Below are 18,467 nucleotides of genomic sequence, written 5' to 3'. Positions count from 1 at the left end.
CTTTCCTCTTTCTTTTGATCAACTGGCTGCTGCTTCCTCTTCCTCATCTTGTTTTTCACAATTCAGAGGTAAGAAGTGTGGGTTGATCAACTGGAATATTGAGGATTTTTTAGTCTGAGGCTAAGAAGTCTTATTCTATCAAAGTCCTGTTGCTTCTGTTTCTTAATTGAGAACCATCTTGCTGAAAATTGTCTGGTAATGATCTCTTCTGACTTTTCTTCAGTGGTTGCTCATCTCAATCATTGGGGTGGCACCCATTCTCTATCCCCCTGTATTCATATACATATTGAATATTCTTTTTAAACCCACAATCTCAATATTCCTATTATTAGGCATCATGTTCTAGGTGCATTCACTCTTGTTCTGCATCAGATTCTTGTCCAGACAATATTTATCCAACAGAGTGGTCTCTCGATTCTTTTGCTTTCCAGTAGCTCTGACTTCATTAAAGTTTTCTTCACATGAGGCTTTTGTTACAAACCACATATTGCTTTGGTTTTGGTCTCAATTCCTCATCCTCTCACTCTGGCTATATATATATTCAGGCTACACAATTGTTTATCCACCCATTCTCCTTATTCTTGGAGAAACTTCATTCATCCTTAAGATTTTCTGTTTGGTACTTCTGATAGTTTCTTCCTGGTTTGTTGGGCTTCTTCAGCTTCAAATTTTTCATAACCTTTTCTTCTGTCTCCATCCCTTCTTCACCAGTGTTTCATCTGGACCTTCCTGTTCTTTGTCTTCATGCCTAGTTTTTCACTGGTCATTGGCAAGATGATCTGGCCTCTCACAACACTTAGCCTTTTTTCTGTCTTGTTTCATTCCTACATGTAAGTTTCTCAACATAAATAGGAACTTTCAGTCATTCATTTCTGGGTCCAAGGTTTTCCTGATCAACCCACTGTTTTTATTATGTGGATTTCCTCTCTTCATTTTTGGATCAGGGGTTTTCTGTCTCTTCGATTTTGAATTTTAGGACGGTCCTGTCTCACACCTTTTATTTTTCCCAATCCCACTCTTTATCTGTGGATGAGTTTCTTCCAAATTTGTAATCCTGCATGACAGGCTGCACTTCTAGATGATGAAATTAATGTGTTCCTGGACTGCCTCTGTTTGAACTACTCTTTTGATGCTGTTTGATCACCTTCTCTCTGTATTTACTGATAAATGTCAGAGATCTGCTTATTTGCCATGGGTGTTTCACATACTCTTTATCCTTCTTTCTCCAGATTGGGTTTTGTTGCTAACACTTCAGCAGTTCATGAGAATCAGTCATTGATCTTGCAACTTTTCCTTCCTTTTGTTTCCCATTTTTATCCTTGTCCTGTTCTGGATAGACATCTGTGTTGTGTACATGCTCATCTCTGTTATATTGCTTGTATGGCTTCCCTTTGTGTTGTCTGTTCCTACATCTTTCTCCCTTGACAAATGCCCTCAGTTCATGTTCTCTTTCCTTCCTCCTTCATCTTTCATTTCTCACTATTTGTATTGGATTGAAGTTTTCTTTGCTGTTTGGGTTGTTGTCTTCCACCTGTAGCAATTGTAGAATATCAGCATTCAGTGAGACATTGATTGGGTAAGTTTCTTTTCCTATTTTTCTGTAGCATTTCAAATCTGCATTGCCAAGCCATGTCAACTTGCATATTATTATTCTATGGCCATGCAACACACTGCATATATGGAGTGTTCCACAAGATTGCAATAGAAGTGCTTCGTAAGTTTGCCTGTTCTGGACCATTTCCACCCATGAACAACATTTGTAAAGCACAAGCAGATAACTGTCCATCTCTGCTATGTCTTGTATTGAATAAATTGCTATGATCTGCTTTGAAAAATAGGGTTTCATGGTAACCCATTGCATTACCTCAAGTGTTGTTGTTCCTCTAGACTCTCCATCATATTTTAACCTCCTTTTCTTCAAGTAGAGTGTAAGAGCTCTTACCACTTTCCATTTCAAATCTGTCGATGTGGTGGACCATGGAGGCATTCTCCAGAATGGATTAATGAAATACAAACAAAAAATAGTAATGATTATAAAACCAGTCTGTTGAGAGTAGAACAGTGGTGTTCTGCTGGTTTAGATGAGATGATATCCTACAATATGAAACATGAAAACAAATGGAAGTGAGACATCAAAACTGTAGTTCATCCTTTTGATTGAGATCCATCATCCTACCCCCATGAGAATGTTGGTTCTCAGTGACTAGGTTTCGAATTATATTTGACTTGTTGGTTGTATGATCCTCATTCTTACTACTCATGGATATTGGTACCAGGTAGCTAGATTTTGGATTGTAGTTGACTTACTGATGGTATGACCCTCATTCTACCCCCTGATGGATATCAGTTCCAGCAGTATGCATTTTGAATATAGTTGGCTTGCTGTGTACAATCTGTTATGCTCTAGCCTCTCTACAACCAGGGGAACATTCTTTTCATTTTACTCACTTTTATAATTTCTGGGATTGATTTTCATGAACATTGCATGGATTGGATCATTTTACAGCCATTGTTCTTCCCCAATTGAATGTGCTCCTCTGTTTGTGTGATATCTTTCTATGATGGGTGAAGAGTATACCTGGTTCAGACGTGGTGCAGTTTCTAACATCAAATCCTAGAATATGACAGCCTCATCTTAGGGAGTGTCCATTGGGTGCTTTTAAAGAATATTTCTTTCCTTCCCTTTCACTGGTACCTCCACCTATTCAGTGTGGGATTCTAGCTATTTATGTCAGAGAAGGTAATTTAGTAAGTTACAATTTTCCTATGTATTTCTGATAAGTACTTACCTCTACTTACACCCCTTGTTCCCACTGAGAGTTGATTCTTCCATCAAAACTCAAAGTAGTAGTTTGGTACAATTGAATAGAGGGAATCATATACATCATTAGTGTAGGATTAATGCACAATGATTTATATGATAGACACATTGGAATCAGTCAATTCTAATGGAAAGGAAATAAAAAAGCTTGTGCCATGTGTAAACATATTTTTTTTCATATACAGGAGAGCAGTGAACAAGAATAGCTATTTATGTGAGAGGAAGTAAGTACCTATTAGAAATACATTTTCAATGTAGTAAAATTATAACATTATTTAATGCATTTTAACCAGCTAATCTGTCATGAGAAATTTCAACCTAGTTAGGTTACAATTTAACCAGCTAATCTGTCATGAGAAGTTTCAACCTAGTTAGGTTACAATTTGACCAGCTAATCTGTCATGAGAAGTTTCAACCTAGTTAGGTTACAATTTGACCAGCTAATCTGTCATGAGAAGTTTCAACCTAGTTAGGTTACAATTTGACCAGCTAATCTGTCATTGCAATTTCAGCCTAGTTGGAATTTGACCAGCCAGTCTGTCATTAGTAGTTTCAGCCTAGTTAGGTTACACTTTGACCGACTTATCTGTCATTAGCAGTTTCAACCTATTTAGATTGCAATTTAACTAGCTAATCTGTCATTAGCAGTTTTAGCCCAGTTAGTTAACATTTTGACTAGCTAATCAGTCATTAGCAGTTTCATCCTGGTTAGTTTACATTTTGACTAGCTAATCAGTCATTAACAGTTTCAGCCCGGTTAGTTTACATTTTGACAAGCTAATCAGTCATTAGCAGTTCCAGCCTGGTTAGTTTACACTTTGACTAGCTAATCAGTCATTAGCAGTTTCATCCTGGTTAGTTTACATTTTGACTAGCTAATCAGTCATTAACAGTTTCAGCCTGGTTAGTTTACATTTTGACAAGCTAATCAGTCATTAGCAGTTCCAGCCTGGTTAGTTTACACTTTGACTAGCTAATCAGTCATTAGCAGTTTCAGCCCAGTTAGTTTACATTTTGACTAGCTAATCAGTCATTAGCAGTTTCAACCTGGTTAGTTTACATTTTGACTAGCTAATCAGTCATTAGCAGTTTCAACCTGGTTAGTTTACATTTTGACTAGCTAATCAGTCATTAGCAGTTTTAGCGTGGTTAGTTTGCACTTTCACCAACTTATCTGTCATTAACAGTTTCAGCCTACTTAGGTTTCAGTTAAAGAATGTTTGGAAATTAAAGTCTTCAGTTTTTTGTAGCTCAAGTTTTGTTTTCTACTTTTAAGAATAACTTCATTGTTGGGATTAAAAAGCTGAAATCCACAGATACTATATGTACTTTGTTTTTGTGTAAAGAAGTCCAGCAGTCCAAATAATTTTTATAGTGAGAAAATATAAAACAGTTAAATGTTATGTTCTCTTCTCTTTATCCACAGCATGGGAAAGGTGTTTGTGTTTTTTGTGTTTCTTGGAACCAGAAAGATGCTCGAAAGATTGCTTCAGCAGCAGCAGACAATAACTGGTATGTTTTCTTTTTTAACTGTATACACATATATCAGTTACAATAACGTTCAAAAGAAAGGTACATAGGTCATTTAGGTTTCACATTTATGTCTACATTTAAAGAGTGAACTACATAGTTCTTACCTACTCTACATATTGTCTCAGTTGTTTGAAAAATTCTTGGTTTAACAAATTGTTTTCAGACTCCAAATTATTTGGGACAAATGTTGTTACAGAAAACTAGTCTCAGTCCAAACTCAATCGTTTAACCATTCAATGTGGCTGTAATATTTGGTTCTGTGTTTTGATTTGTCAAAGAGTACATGAAAATTGTAAAGAAATGAAGGGTGACTAATGTGACTACTACTGTCTCTACAGACAGCACCTTAAGAGTGACTGACATGACTACTAATGTCTATACAGATGACACCTGAAGAGTGACTACTACTGTCTATACAGATGATACCTGAAGACTGACTACTACTGTCTGTAGAGACGACACCTGAAGACTGACTACTACTGTCTGTAGAGACGACACCTGAAGAATGACTACTACTGTCTGTACAGATGACACCTGAAGAGTGACTACTACTGTCTGTACAGATGACACCTGAAGAGCGACTACTACTGTCTGTAGAGACGACACCTGAAGAGCGACTACTACTGTCTGTACAGACGACACCTGAAGAGCGACTACTACTGTCTGTACAGACGACACCTGAAGAGCGACTACTACTGTCTGTAGAGACGACACCTGAAGAGCGACTACTACTGTCTGTAGAGACGACACCTGAAGAGTGACTACTACTGTGTGTAGAGACGACACCTGAAGAGTGACTACTACTGTCTGTAGAGACGACACCTGAAGAGTGACTACTACTGTCTGTAGAGACGACACCTGAAGAGTGACTACTAATGTCTGTACAGGTGACACCTGAAGAGTGACTACTACTGTCTGTACAGACGACACCTGATGAGTGACTAACATGACTACTAATGTCTGTACAGATGACACCTGAAGAGTGACTAACATAACTACTAATGTCTGTACAGATGACACCTGAAGAGTGACTAACATAACTACTAATGTCTGTACAGACAACACCTGAAGAGTGACTACTAATGTCTGTACAGATGACACCTGAAGAGTGACTACTAATGTCTATACAGACAATACCTGAAGAGTGACCGACATGACTACTAATGTCTATACAGATGACACCTGAAGAGTGACTACTACTGTCTATACAGATGATACCTGAAGACTGACTACTACTGTCTGTAGAGACGACACCTGAAGACTGACTACTACTGTCTGTAGAGACGACACCTGAAGAATGACTACTACTGTCTGTACAGATGACACCTGAAGAGTGACTACTACTGTCTGTACAGATGACACCTGAAGAGCGACTACTACTGTCTGTAGAGACGACACCTGAAGAGCGACTACTACTGTCTGTACAGGCGACACCTGAAGAGCGACTACTACTGTCTGTACAGGCGACACCTGAAGAGCGACTACTACTGTCTGTACAGACGACACCTGAAGAGCGACTACTACTGTCTGTAGAGGCGACACCTGAAGAGCGATTACTACTGTCTGTACAGACGACACCTGAAAGGCGACTACTACTGTCTGTACAGACGACACCTGAAGAGCGACTACTACTGTCTGTAGAGACGACACCTGAAGAGCGACTACTACTGTCTGTAGAGACGACACCTGAAGAGCGACTACTACTGTCTGTAGAGACGACACCTGAAGAGTGACTACTACTGTCTGTAGAGACGACACCTGAAGAGTGACTACTACTGTCTGTACAGACAACACCTGAAGAGTGACTACTAATGTCTGTACAGGTGACACCTGAAGAGTGACTACTACTGTCTGTACAGACGACACCTGATGAGTGACTACTACTGTCTGTACAGATGACACCTGAAGAGCGACTACTACTGTCTGTAGAGACGACACCTGAAGAGCGACTACTACTGTCTGTACAGACGACACCTGAAGAGCGACTACTACTGTCTGTACAAACGACACCTGAAGAGCGACTACTACTGTCTGTACAGACGACACCTGAAGAGCGACTACTACTGTCTGTAGAGACGACACCTGAAGAGCGACTACTACTGTCTGTAGAGACGACACCTGAAGAGCGATTACTACTGTCTGTACAGACGACACCTGAAGAGCGACTACTACTGTCTGTAGAGACGACACCTGAAGAGCGACTACTACTGTCTGTAGAGACGACACCTGAAGAGCGACTACTACTGTCTGTAGAGACGACACCTGAAGAGTGACTACTACTGTCTGTAGAGACGACACCTGAAGAGTGACTACTACTGTCTGTAGAGACGACACCTGAAGAGTGACTACTACTGTCTGTAGAGACGACACCTGAAGAGTGACTACTACTGTCTGTAGAGACGACACCTGAAGAGTGACTACTACTGTCTGTAGAGACGACACCTGAAGAGTGACTACTACTGTCTGTACAGGTGACACCTGAAGAGTGACTACTAGAGTCTGTACAGACGACACCTGATGAGTGATTAACATGACTACTAATGTCTGTACAGATGACACCTGAAGAGTGACTAACATGACTACTAATGTCTGTACAGATGACACCTGAAGAGTGACTAACATAACTACTAATGTCTGTACAGATGACACCTGAAGAGTGACTAACATAACTACTAATGTCTGTACAGACAACACCTGAAGAGTGACTACTAATGTCTGTACAGATGACACCTGAAGAGTGACTACTAATGTCTATACAGACAATACCTGAAGAGTGACCGACATGACTACTAATGTCTATACAGATGACACCTGAAGAGTGACTACTACTGTCTATACAGATGATACCTGAAGACTGACTACTACTGTCTGTAGAGACGACACCTGAAGACTGACTACTACTGTCTGTAGAGACGACACCTGAAGAATGACTACTACTGTCTGTACAGATGACACCTGAAGAGTGACTACTACTGTCTGTACAGACGACACCTGAAGAGCGACTACTACTGTCTGTACAGACGACACCTGAAGAGCGACTACTACTGTCTGTAGAGACGACACCTGAAGAGCGACTACTACTGTCTGTACAGACGACACCTGAAGAGCGACTACTACTGTCTGTACAGACGACACCTGAAGAGCGACTACTACTGTCTGTACAGACGACACCTGAAGAGCGACTACTACTGTCTGTACAGACGACACCTGAAGAGCGACTACTACTGTCTGTACAGACGACACCTGAAGAGCGACTACTACTGTCTGTACAGACGACACCTGAAGAGCGACTACTACTGTCTGTACAGACGACACCTGAAGAGCGACTACTACTGTCTGTAGAGACGACACCTGAAGAGTGACTACTACTGTCTGTAGAGACGACACCTGAAGAGTGACTACTACTGTCTGTACAGACAACACCTGAAGAGTGACTACTAATGTCTGTACAGGTGACACCGGAAGAGTGACTACTACTGTCTGTACAGACGACACCTGATGAGTGACTAACATGACTACTAATGTCTGTACAGATGACACCTGAAGAGTGACTAACATGACTACTAATGTCTGTACAGATGACACCTGAAGAGTGACTAACATAACTACTAATGTCTGTACAGATGACACCAGTAGAGTGACTAACATAACTACTAATGTCTGTACAGACAACACCTGAAGAGTGACTACTAATGTCTGTACAGATGACACCTGAAGAGTGACTACTAATGTCTATACAGACAATACCTGAAGAGTGACCGACATGACTACTAATGTCTATACAGATGACACCTGAAGAGTGACTAACGTGACTACTAATGTCTGTATAGACAACACCTGAAGAGTGACTACTACTGTCTGTACAGATGACACCTGAAGAGTGACTACTACTGTCTGTACAGACGACACCTGAAGAGTGACTAACATGATTACTACTGTCTGTACAGACGACACCTGAAGAGTGACTAACGTGACTACTACTGTCTGTACAGACGACACCTGAAGAGTGACTAACGTGACTACTACTGTCTGTACAGACGACACCTGAAGAGTGACTACTACTCTCTGTAGAGACGACACCTGAAGAGTGACTACTACTGTCTGTACAGACGACACCTGAAGAGTGACTACTACTGTCTGTACAGACGACACCTGAAGAGTGACTACTAATGTCTGTTCAGACGACACCTGAAGAGTGACTACTACTGTCTATACAGACACATGAAGAGTGACTAACGTAACTACTAATGTCTATACAGACGACACCTGAAGAGTGACTACTACTGTCTATACAGATGACACCTGAAGAATGACTAACGTAACTACTAATGTCTATACAGATGACACCTGAAGAGTGACTACTACTGTCTGTAGAGACGACACCTGAAGAGTGACTACTAATGTCTGTACAGGTGACACCTGAAGAGTGACTACTACTGTCTGTACAGACGACACCTGATGAGTGACTAACATGACTACTAATGTCTGTACAGATGACACCTGAAGAGTGACTAACATAACTACTAATGTCTGTACAGATGACACCTGAAGAGTGACTAACATAACTACTAATGTCTGTACAGACAACACCTGAAGAGTGACTACTAATGTCTGTACAGATGACACCTGAAGAGTGACTACTAATGTCTATACAGACAATACCTGAAGAGTGACCGACATGACTACTAATGTCTATACAGATGACACCTGAAGAGTGACTAACGTGACTACTAATGTCTGTATAGACAACACCTGAAGAGTGACTACTACTGTCTGTACAGATGACACCTGAAGAGTGACTACTACTGTCTGTACAGACGACACCTGAAGAGTGACTAACATGATTACTACTGTCTGTACAGACGACACCTGAAGAGTGACTAACGTGACTACTACTGTCTGTACAGACGACACCTGAAGAGTGACTAACGTGACTACTACTGTCTGTACAGACGACACCTGAAGAGTGACTACTACTCTCTGTAGAGACGACACCTGAAGAGTGACTACTACTGTCTGTACAGACGACACCTGAAGAGTGACTACTAATGTCTGTTCAGGCGACACCTGAAGAGTGACTACTACTGTCTATACAGACACATGAAGAGTGACTAACGTAACTACTAATGTCTATACAGACGACACCTGAAGAGTGACTACTACTGTCTATACAGATGACACCTGAAGAATGACTAACGTAACTACTAATGTCTATACAGATGACACCTGAAGAGTGACTACTACTGTCTGTAGAGACGACACCTGAAGAGTGACTACTACTGTCTGTACAGACGACACCTGAAGAGTGACTACTACTCTCTGTAGAGACGACACCTGAAGAGTGACTACTACTGTCTGTACAGACGACACCTGAAGAGTGACTACTAATGTCTGTACAGACGACACCTGAAGAGTGACTACTACTGTCTGTACAGACGACACCTGAAGAGTGACTACTAATGTCTGTTCAGACGACACCTGAAGAGTGACTACTACTGTCTATACAGACACATGAAGAGTGACTAACGTAACTACTAATGTCTATACAGACGACACCTGAAGAGTGACTACTACTGTCTATACAGATGACACCTGAAGAATGACTAACGTAACTACTAATGTCTATACAGATGACACCTGAAGAGTGACTACTACTGTCTGTAGAGACGACACCTGAAGAGTGACTACTACTGTCTGTACAGACGACACCTGAAGAGTGACTACTACTTTCTGTAGAGACGACACCTGAAGAGTGACTACTACTGTCTGTACAGACGACACCTGAAGAGTGACTACTACTGTCTGTACAGACGACACCTGAAGAGTGACTACTACTGTCTATACAGATGACACCTGAAGAGTGACTAACGTAACTACTAATGTCTATACAGATGACACCTGAAGAGTGACTACTACTGTCTGTAGAGACGACACCTGAAGAGTGACTACTACTCTCTGTAGAGATGACACCTGAAGAGTGACTACTACTGTCTGTACAGACGACACCTGAAGAGTCACTACTACTGTCTGTACAGACGACACCTGAAGAGTGACTACTAATGTCTGTTCAGACGACACCTGAAGAGTGACTACTACTGTCTATACAGACACATGAAGAGTGACTAACGTAACTACTAATGTCTATACAGACGACACCTGAAGAGTGACTACTACTGTCTATACAGATGACACCTGAAGAATGACTAACGTAACTACTAATGTCTATACAGATGACACCTGAAGAGTGACTACTACTGTCTGTAGAGACGACACCTGAAGAGTGACTACTACTGTCTGTACAGACGACACCTGAAGAGTGACTACTACTTTCTGTAGAGACGACACCTGAAGAGTGACTACTACTGTCTGTAGAGAAGACCCCTGAAGAGTGACTACTACTGTCTGTACAGACGATACATGAAGAGTGACTACTACTGTCTGTACAGACGACACCTGAAGAGTGACTACTACTGTCTGTACAGACGACACCTGAAGAGTGACTACTTCTGTCTGTACAGACGACACCTGAAGAGTGACTACTACTGTCTGTACAGACGACACCTGAAGAGTGACTACTACTGTCTGTACAGACGACACCTGAAGAGTGACTACTACTGTCTGTACAGACGACACCTGAAGAGTGACTACTACTGTCTGTTCAGACGACACCTGAAGAGTGACTACTACTGTCTGTTGAGACGACACCTGAAGAGTGACTAACGTAACTACTAATGTCTATACAGACGACACCTGAAGAGTGACTACTACTGTCTATACAGATGACACCTGAAGAGTGACTACTACTGTCTGTAGAGACGACACCTGAAGAGTGACTACTACTGTCTGTAGAGACGACACCTGAAGAGTGACTACTACTGTCTGTAGAGACGACACCTGAAGAGTGACTACTACTGTCTGTAGAGACGACACCTGAAGAGTGACTACTACTGTCTGTAGAGACGACACCTGAAGAGCGACTACTACTGTCTGTACAGACGACACCTGAAGAGCGACTACTACTGTCTGTACAGACGACACCTGAAGAGCGACTACTACTGTCTGTAGAGACGACACCTGAAGAGTGACTACTACTGTATGTACAGACGACACCTGAAGAGTGACTACTACTCTCTGTAGAGACGACACCTGAAGAGTGACTACTACTGTCTGTACAGACGACACCTGAAGAGTGACTACTACTGTCTGTACAGACGACACCTGAAGAGTGACTACTACTGTCTGTACAGACGACACCTGAAGAGTGACTACTAATGTCTGTTCAGACGACACCTGAAGAGTGACTACTACTGTCTGTAGAGACGACACCTGAAGAGTGACTAACGTAACTACTAATGTCTATACAGACGACACCTGAAGAGTGACTACTACTGTCTATACAGAAGACACCTGAAGAGTGACTACTACTGTCTGTAGAGACGACACCTGAAGAGTGACTACTACTGTCTGTAGAGACGACACCTGAAGAGTGACTACTACTGTCTGTAGAGACGACACCTGAAGAGTGACTACTACTGTCTGTAGAGACGACACCTGAAGATCGACTACTACTGTCTGTAGAGACGACACCTGAAGATCGACTACTACTGTCTGTAGAGACGACACCTGAAAAGTGACTACTACTGTCTGTGGAGACGACACCTGAAGAGTGACTACTACTGTCTGTAGAGACGACACCTGAAGAGTGACTACTACTGTCTGTAGAGACGACACCTGAAGAGTGACTACTACTGTCTGTAGAGACGACACCTGAAGAGTGACTACTACTGTCTGTAGAGACGACACCTGAAGAGTGACTACTACTGTCTGTAGAGACGACACCTGAAGAGTGACTACTACTGTCTGTAGAGAAGACCCCTGAAGAGTGACTACTACTGTCTGTACAGACGATACATGAAGAGTGACTACTACTGTCTGTACAGACGACACCTGAAGAGTGACTACTACTGTCTGTACAGACGACACCTGAAGAGTGACTACTACTGTCTGTACAGACGACACCTGAAGAGTGACTACTACTGTCTGTACAGACGACACCTGAAGAGTGACTACTACTGTCTGTACAGACGACACCTGAAGAGTGACTACTACTGTCTTTACAGACGACACCTGAAGAGTGACTACTACTGTCTGTACAGACGACACCTGAAGAGTGACTACTACTGTCTGTACAGACGACACCTGAAGAGTGACTACTACTGTCTGTACAGACGACACCTGAAGAGTGACTACTAATGTCTATACAGACGACACCTGAAGAGTGACTACTACTGTCTATACAGACACATGAAGAGTGACTGACGTAACTACTAATGTCTATACAGACGACACCTGAAGAGTGACTACTACTGTCTATACAGAAGACACCTGAAGAGTGACTACTACTGTCTATACAGAAGACACCTGAAGAGTGACTACTACTGTCTATACAGACACATGAAGAGTGACTACTACTGTCTATACAGACACATGAAGAGTGACTGACGTAACTACTAATGTCTATACAGACGACACCTGAAGAGTGACTACTACTGTCTATACAGAAGACACCTGAAGAGTGACTACTACTGTCTATACAGAAGACACCTGAAGAGTGACTACTACTGTCTATACAGACACATGAAGAGTGACTACTACTGTCTATACAGATGACACCTGAAGAGTGACTAACATGACTACTAATGTCTATACAGACGACACCTGAAGAGTGACTACTACTGTCTATACAGATGACACCTGAAGAGTGACTAACATGACTACTACTGACTGTACAGACAACACTTGAAGAGTGACTAATGTAACTACTACTGTCTGTACTGGTATATTTTGATATTTTAGTGGAAAGATTCTTCACAGGGAAGCATGTGACAAATTGTGACCTGCTTTTATTCACTTTAGTGACATTTTAGGAGTATTATAAAATTCTCTTCAGCACGACTAGAAATGGCCTATATCTATTAAATTATTTTATTTACTTAGTAATATGATATAAAAAGTCCAAAATGTCTTGTGAATACATTGTACTTGTTAAATGCTGTAAACAGTTATGAGACTTTGTCAACAGAGCATATAAATTATTGTAGCAGTTTTTAATTCTCTTTCTGTATTGTATTTGAACCTTTGGACCTTAAAGTGTTAACCCATAAGCAGTTGGTAGTAAGGTATGAGTTAAGAACCCAACTTCCAGATGGTGTCAACCACTTGCTTTTGTTCTAGGGATAATGCCTCTTTATTTTAGCAGGAGTCACCTTTTTGTGTATGTGTACAGTTGTGCAGGTAAACACTATATATAATACCATGTTCTACAGTTATCTTTAACTTGGAAACTTAAATCTTGTTCTTTGTTTGGATGGAGGAGAGAAGGAGGTTTATATATATGTAATGTGTGTTAAGTTGCTGTTGTCTTACGTTAGTTAGATCAGAATAATGAAATAACTTTATTAAATGTACTGTTCGAAGAAGACTGAATGTTTGGTGTTACTAGATCAGATCCACAGCCTCATTTATAAAAATATTCCTGATTAGAAATTGCAGAGATCAGAGTATGAAGAATTTTCTGTATAGTTTACATGTTTTTAGACACGTGAAATCAGTGCTGAAAAACTTGTATAAAAACGAAAGTAGGATTTCTCGTTGTATTACTGTAATAGATGAAATGTAAAAGATTTTCTTTGTCTACAGTATGATTCATCATGCTGATGGCACATTGATACAGAGTTTCAAACACCCAGGAACTGTCTACGGATGTGACTGGAATCCTTCAAATGAGTATGTTATTCAGATATGAATATTTCTTTATATTAAGAAGAATGTATCATTATTACCTTAAGACTGTTTACATATTGTGACAAAGTTCTGCTTCATTTCACTTCAGTGGCTGTATTTAACAATATGTAAACAATATTCATCATATGTTTTTATTGTCTGAATATTGTTTACATATTGTAACAAAGTCCTACTTCATCATCCTGTGTTACAAACTGTAATAACCACTTCTTCTTGCTAGTAGCCAGTGTCTGTTTCTTCTTGCACTGTTCTATGCTCCATTGATTTGTATCAACCTATGTATGTGTCAGTATCAGTTCTATTATTTAAGAATGGACATTTGCTGCTCTGTATTGGGAGTTCCATTTTTTTGTACTGTAAACTGTTAAGAAGTTTAATTGTAGAGCCATATAAATTGAATACTATCTATGTCTTGAAAGACTTTAGTTGAGCTGTAATCCAATAAATTTGAACGTATATTTCTTACAGGAATATTTTAGCCACTGCATGTGAGGACAAACAAGTTCGAGTATTCTACGTGGGATCTAGCAATTCTCAGCCCCTGAAGATTCTGTCAGGTTCAGTAATTAACTTACATTTTAGTTTAACGAAATATAAACACTATGTAACAAAGTTTTTACTTTTTTTTGTTCCTGGACAGAAAGTGTTATTTCCAAATTGCTTCTGCCTAAAGTAAATGGAAAAGACCTATTTTTCTCTTCAAACTTTGCTTTTGTGACCTGGGAGCATATAACGAAAACATGATGGGAGACTATATTTAGGGGCTGATACATGAAAGTGATTTACATTACAGTCGCAAATTTCGAAAAACTACTCACTTCTAAACATTTTTGTATAACTTTAGTATAAATACATATAAATCTTGATTCATATGTTGTTTTATTCAGACTTTATGTAAATGAAAATTTGCAGATTTGCCTGTTTTTGCATAGAAAATAGATGAATTTCTAAATTTCATTATCCAGGTCACAAAAGCAAAGTTTGAAGGGAATAACGGCTATTTTGTGTACTTTTACAACATAAGCAATTAAGAAATAACACATACTATCCAGAAACAAAATTTGTGTCACATAGTGTAAATGTTCGACAAATGTGTAAGTTTTCAAGTACAATTCAACATTAGCCAATTGCTTTACTGATTAAATTATATGACCAGTCCTTATGGAAATATAGCTCAGAGCAATATTAGTAAAGTATAGTGTTTTACTCTCAGGTTTTTTTATAACTTTGTTTTATGAACGTTATCTCCAATAAATGTTGTTAGTTCAATTTAGAATTAGTAGTTATAGTATAAAAATATGAATTGATAAATCTTTCAGAATATTTCTGGATGACTTTTTCTTTCACAGTCATGCATTGTTTTCAGGTCACTTGAGAATAACAGAGTATAGATTTATGTTTACAAAACATAAGAACCATTACCAGCATTTTAACTTTTTAATCCAAATAAAAGACAAAAGAACTTAAGCCATCATTGGGTTGTCTAGCTTTTTGTCAGTTTTAGAGTAATTTACCTTCATCAAAGCTTAACAGGTTTTGGTTTTCTTCCATCAGGGCACACGCTCAAAGTGTTTCGAGTTAAGTGGTCCCTGCTGAAAGATGGGATTCTTTGCAGTAGCTCTGATGACAAGTTAGTAAAACTAATTGCTGTTTTCAAGTGTGGTAGAAACTTAAATTTTAATATAGAACTTAATAATCTTTCTAACACACTGTTCGTTACGTACAGACTTTCTAACACACTGTTCATTACGTACAGACTTTCTAACACACTGTTCATTATGTACAGAAAGTTGAAGCTTATGCTTTAACTGAAATGTTGTTACATTTATCTTGTCCATCAAAGGTTCATTTTTTTCCAATTTTAAAAGTTCTCTTCATATTCAATAGATACACTAGACCATTGATATTGTTTCACATTATTTGATGTCATGATTAAAATAGAATTGTTCTGACATATATCTAATTTTCAGTTTTTTACAGAAGGACTCAGATAATCAGAAGTTTCTTCTCGAAATATGTTGAAAGTGATTGTAATACAAATAATTTAATATTTTAAGGTTACTTAGAAAACTAAATGATGTACTTGTGATAACCCTCTATAAATCATCTTTATTTCTTCACTTATCTTAAACACCCTACATTAACACTGAAGTACAAAGCAACTGTTGTTTTTGAATGGCATCATTATGGTTCTCTAGATATTATCTTTCATACTGCATCTTAACCTAAAGTAACTGTTTTTGAAATAGAAACATTACAGTTCTCGAGGAACTATGCCTGATTATAGATAATGATAAACTCCAATTAATAATATTCTACTGCCTTGTAACTTTTTAAGTAACTTTTCTTGAACAAGACTGATATGTGTTTCCTGGCACAGGGTACAGTACTGTGCTCTAGTGTTAGGACAGAGTCAAAAACTAGATTTCAGGCTACTTTCAAAGAACAAGAGAACGTAAATCACAGGTGAAACATCACAAGTTTATTAATCTTCATATTTAGTATAACTTAAACTCAGTGGAAGTCTCTGAGTTCAACAAACATTTAATATTTTGTATACCCCCATTATCTTTAATAAGTGTGGATAGTCTCTCAGGCATTGTTGTAACATATTTAATCAAAGTGTCCTTTGGGATTTTCTTCCAAATGTCTCTGAAGTTTCTTTGGAAGTAACTTTTGATTTGTCAAGTATTTGGTCTGTGAAATCCCAGATCTGTTCAACTGGGTTGAGATTGGGGCTCTGTGGGGACCATTGCATTATTTAAATGACTCCAGCAGCTTCTTTCTTAGCAAAGTAATTTCTGCATAGGTTGGATGAGTGTTTGGGGCCATTATCTTCTTGGTAGTAAAATCCTTTACCATTAATATGCAAATTACTGGGTATACTATAACAGATCAGTATCTGATGGTACTTGTACTAGGCCATTATTCCTTCTATTTTGCAAATATCCCTGTCACCTCAACAGAAAACACCCCCCACCACCACCACCACCTTACCAAAACCATCACACTATTTCTCCCATACTTCATGGTAAGTGTCATGCATTGAGGTAAGTATCGTTCATCTTTATTCTGCTGGATGTACAACTTACATTTGGAACTAAATATTTCAAACTTGGACACCATTTTTCAAACATCAACAGTCCAGTGTTGTACCTTTTAGCAAATTTCACCAATATTCTCTTGATAAAAGTTGGAGATTGACATAAAGGTTTTTAAACTGATACAAAACCAAAAATTCTATTCTCTTTAAATCTTCTTGGTATTGTTGCTTTGGACAGTTTTTTGTCATTTGGTATGTGGTCACTTATCTCATGCTTGAGATCAGTGGCAGTCTTCCTTCTGTCCTGAAGGTTACATAAACAAAGATACTTAACATCAGTATCACTGAGTTTAGGTGTTCTGTCTCTTCCCTTCCTATTTTCAAATTTACCTGCTTCAGTCTCACGATCTAGGATGTACTTGACAGTGTTTGGGTTGCATTTCCAGTATGGAGAAATTTGTTGGAAAGTCCAACTAGTATCACATAAAGCGTTTATGTGAACTCTCTGCTTTATTGACAGTTCTCTGTATATGACAACAAAACTTAATATTTGAGTTAAATGTTCTTTCTGTCAAGGTTCATTTGTGGAGGGCCATTAAACTGATTTATTCTAGCTTATATCAATACCATATGCTAGTTTCTATCTATATAGTTAAGACACTGACTGAATGGAGTACCATGACAGTTATTTCAGACCCTAAATTTGATCAGTTTGTTCATTCAAACAGAACCCTTATGGCATACCCTTGGTACAGGTATATAGGAATTCTAAAGGATGGTAAGTATTCTCACCCTGGTTCATTCAGTTCTCAACAGGGGTCAGTGAAGTGTTACTATAGTGTTGAAACTTACATTCTATGAAGGTATGGACGAACCAGCATCATAAAACGGAAAGAATGACAAAATATTCTCTTATCCTAACACTTGTTCACAGTATTATACTTTCATTGAATAAGACGCTGATGAATGGTTAGTTACACAAGTTTCATTCCTTGTACAGTGTATTGTAGTAATTAGTTTCTGTGAATTTTCATAAAGAGGGGAATGCTCCAAAGTAATAAATATTTGTGCAACTGGTTTTATAAATGTGTAAATTTGTTTCTGTCACTGAAATATTTATATTTTGTTCCAAATTAGTTGCTTAAAACCATGTTCTGTTAAGCATTTTACTTGCTTAAAACCATGTTCCATTAAGCATTCTACTTGCTTAAAACTACATTTCATTAAGCATTCTACTTGCTTAAAACCACATTTCATTAAGCATTC

At 39.0% G+C, this 18,467-nt stretch overlaps 1 protein-coding gene across 1 annotated transcript in view; it reads left to right on the top strand.

Annotated features, from left to right (window-relative positions):
- LOC143228479 (WD repeat-containing protein 17-like) overlaps nucleotides 1–18,467 on the top strand; it is an 83,492-nt gene that overhangs the window by 17,637 nt on the left and 47,388 nt on the right. Inside the window, exons 8-11 of the mRNA XM_076459731.1 lie at nucleotides 4,248–4,333; nucleotides 14,054–14,140; nucleotides 14,627–14,715; nucleotides 15,713–15,788. Of these exons, the coding sequence (XP_076315846.1) occupies nucleotides 4,248–4,333; nucleotides 14,054–14,140; nucleotides 14,627–14,715; nucleotides 15,713–15,788 (338 nt within the window). The remainder of the gene's footprint in view (nucleotides 1–4,247; nucleotides 4,334–14,053; nucleotides 14,141–14,626; nucleotides 14,716–15,712; nucleotides 15,789–18,467) is intronic.

Source organism: Tachypleus tridentatus, chromosome 10, assembly GCF_004210375.1.
Source record: "Tachypleus tridentatus isolate NWPU-2018 chromosome 10, ASM421037v1, whole genome shotgun sequence".
In the NCBI taxonomy this organism is placed as follows: Eukaryota; Metazoa; Arthropoda; class Merostomata; order Xiphosura; family Limulidae; genus Tachypleus; species Tachypleus tridentatus.
This window is presented reverse-complemented; position numbering and strand designations above follow the sequence as displayed.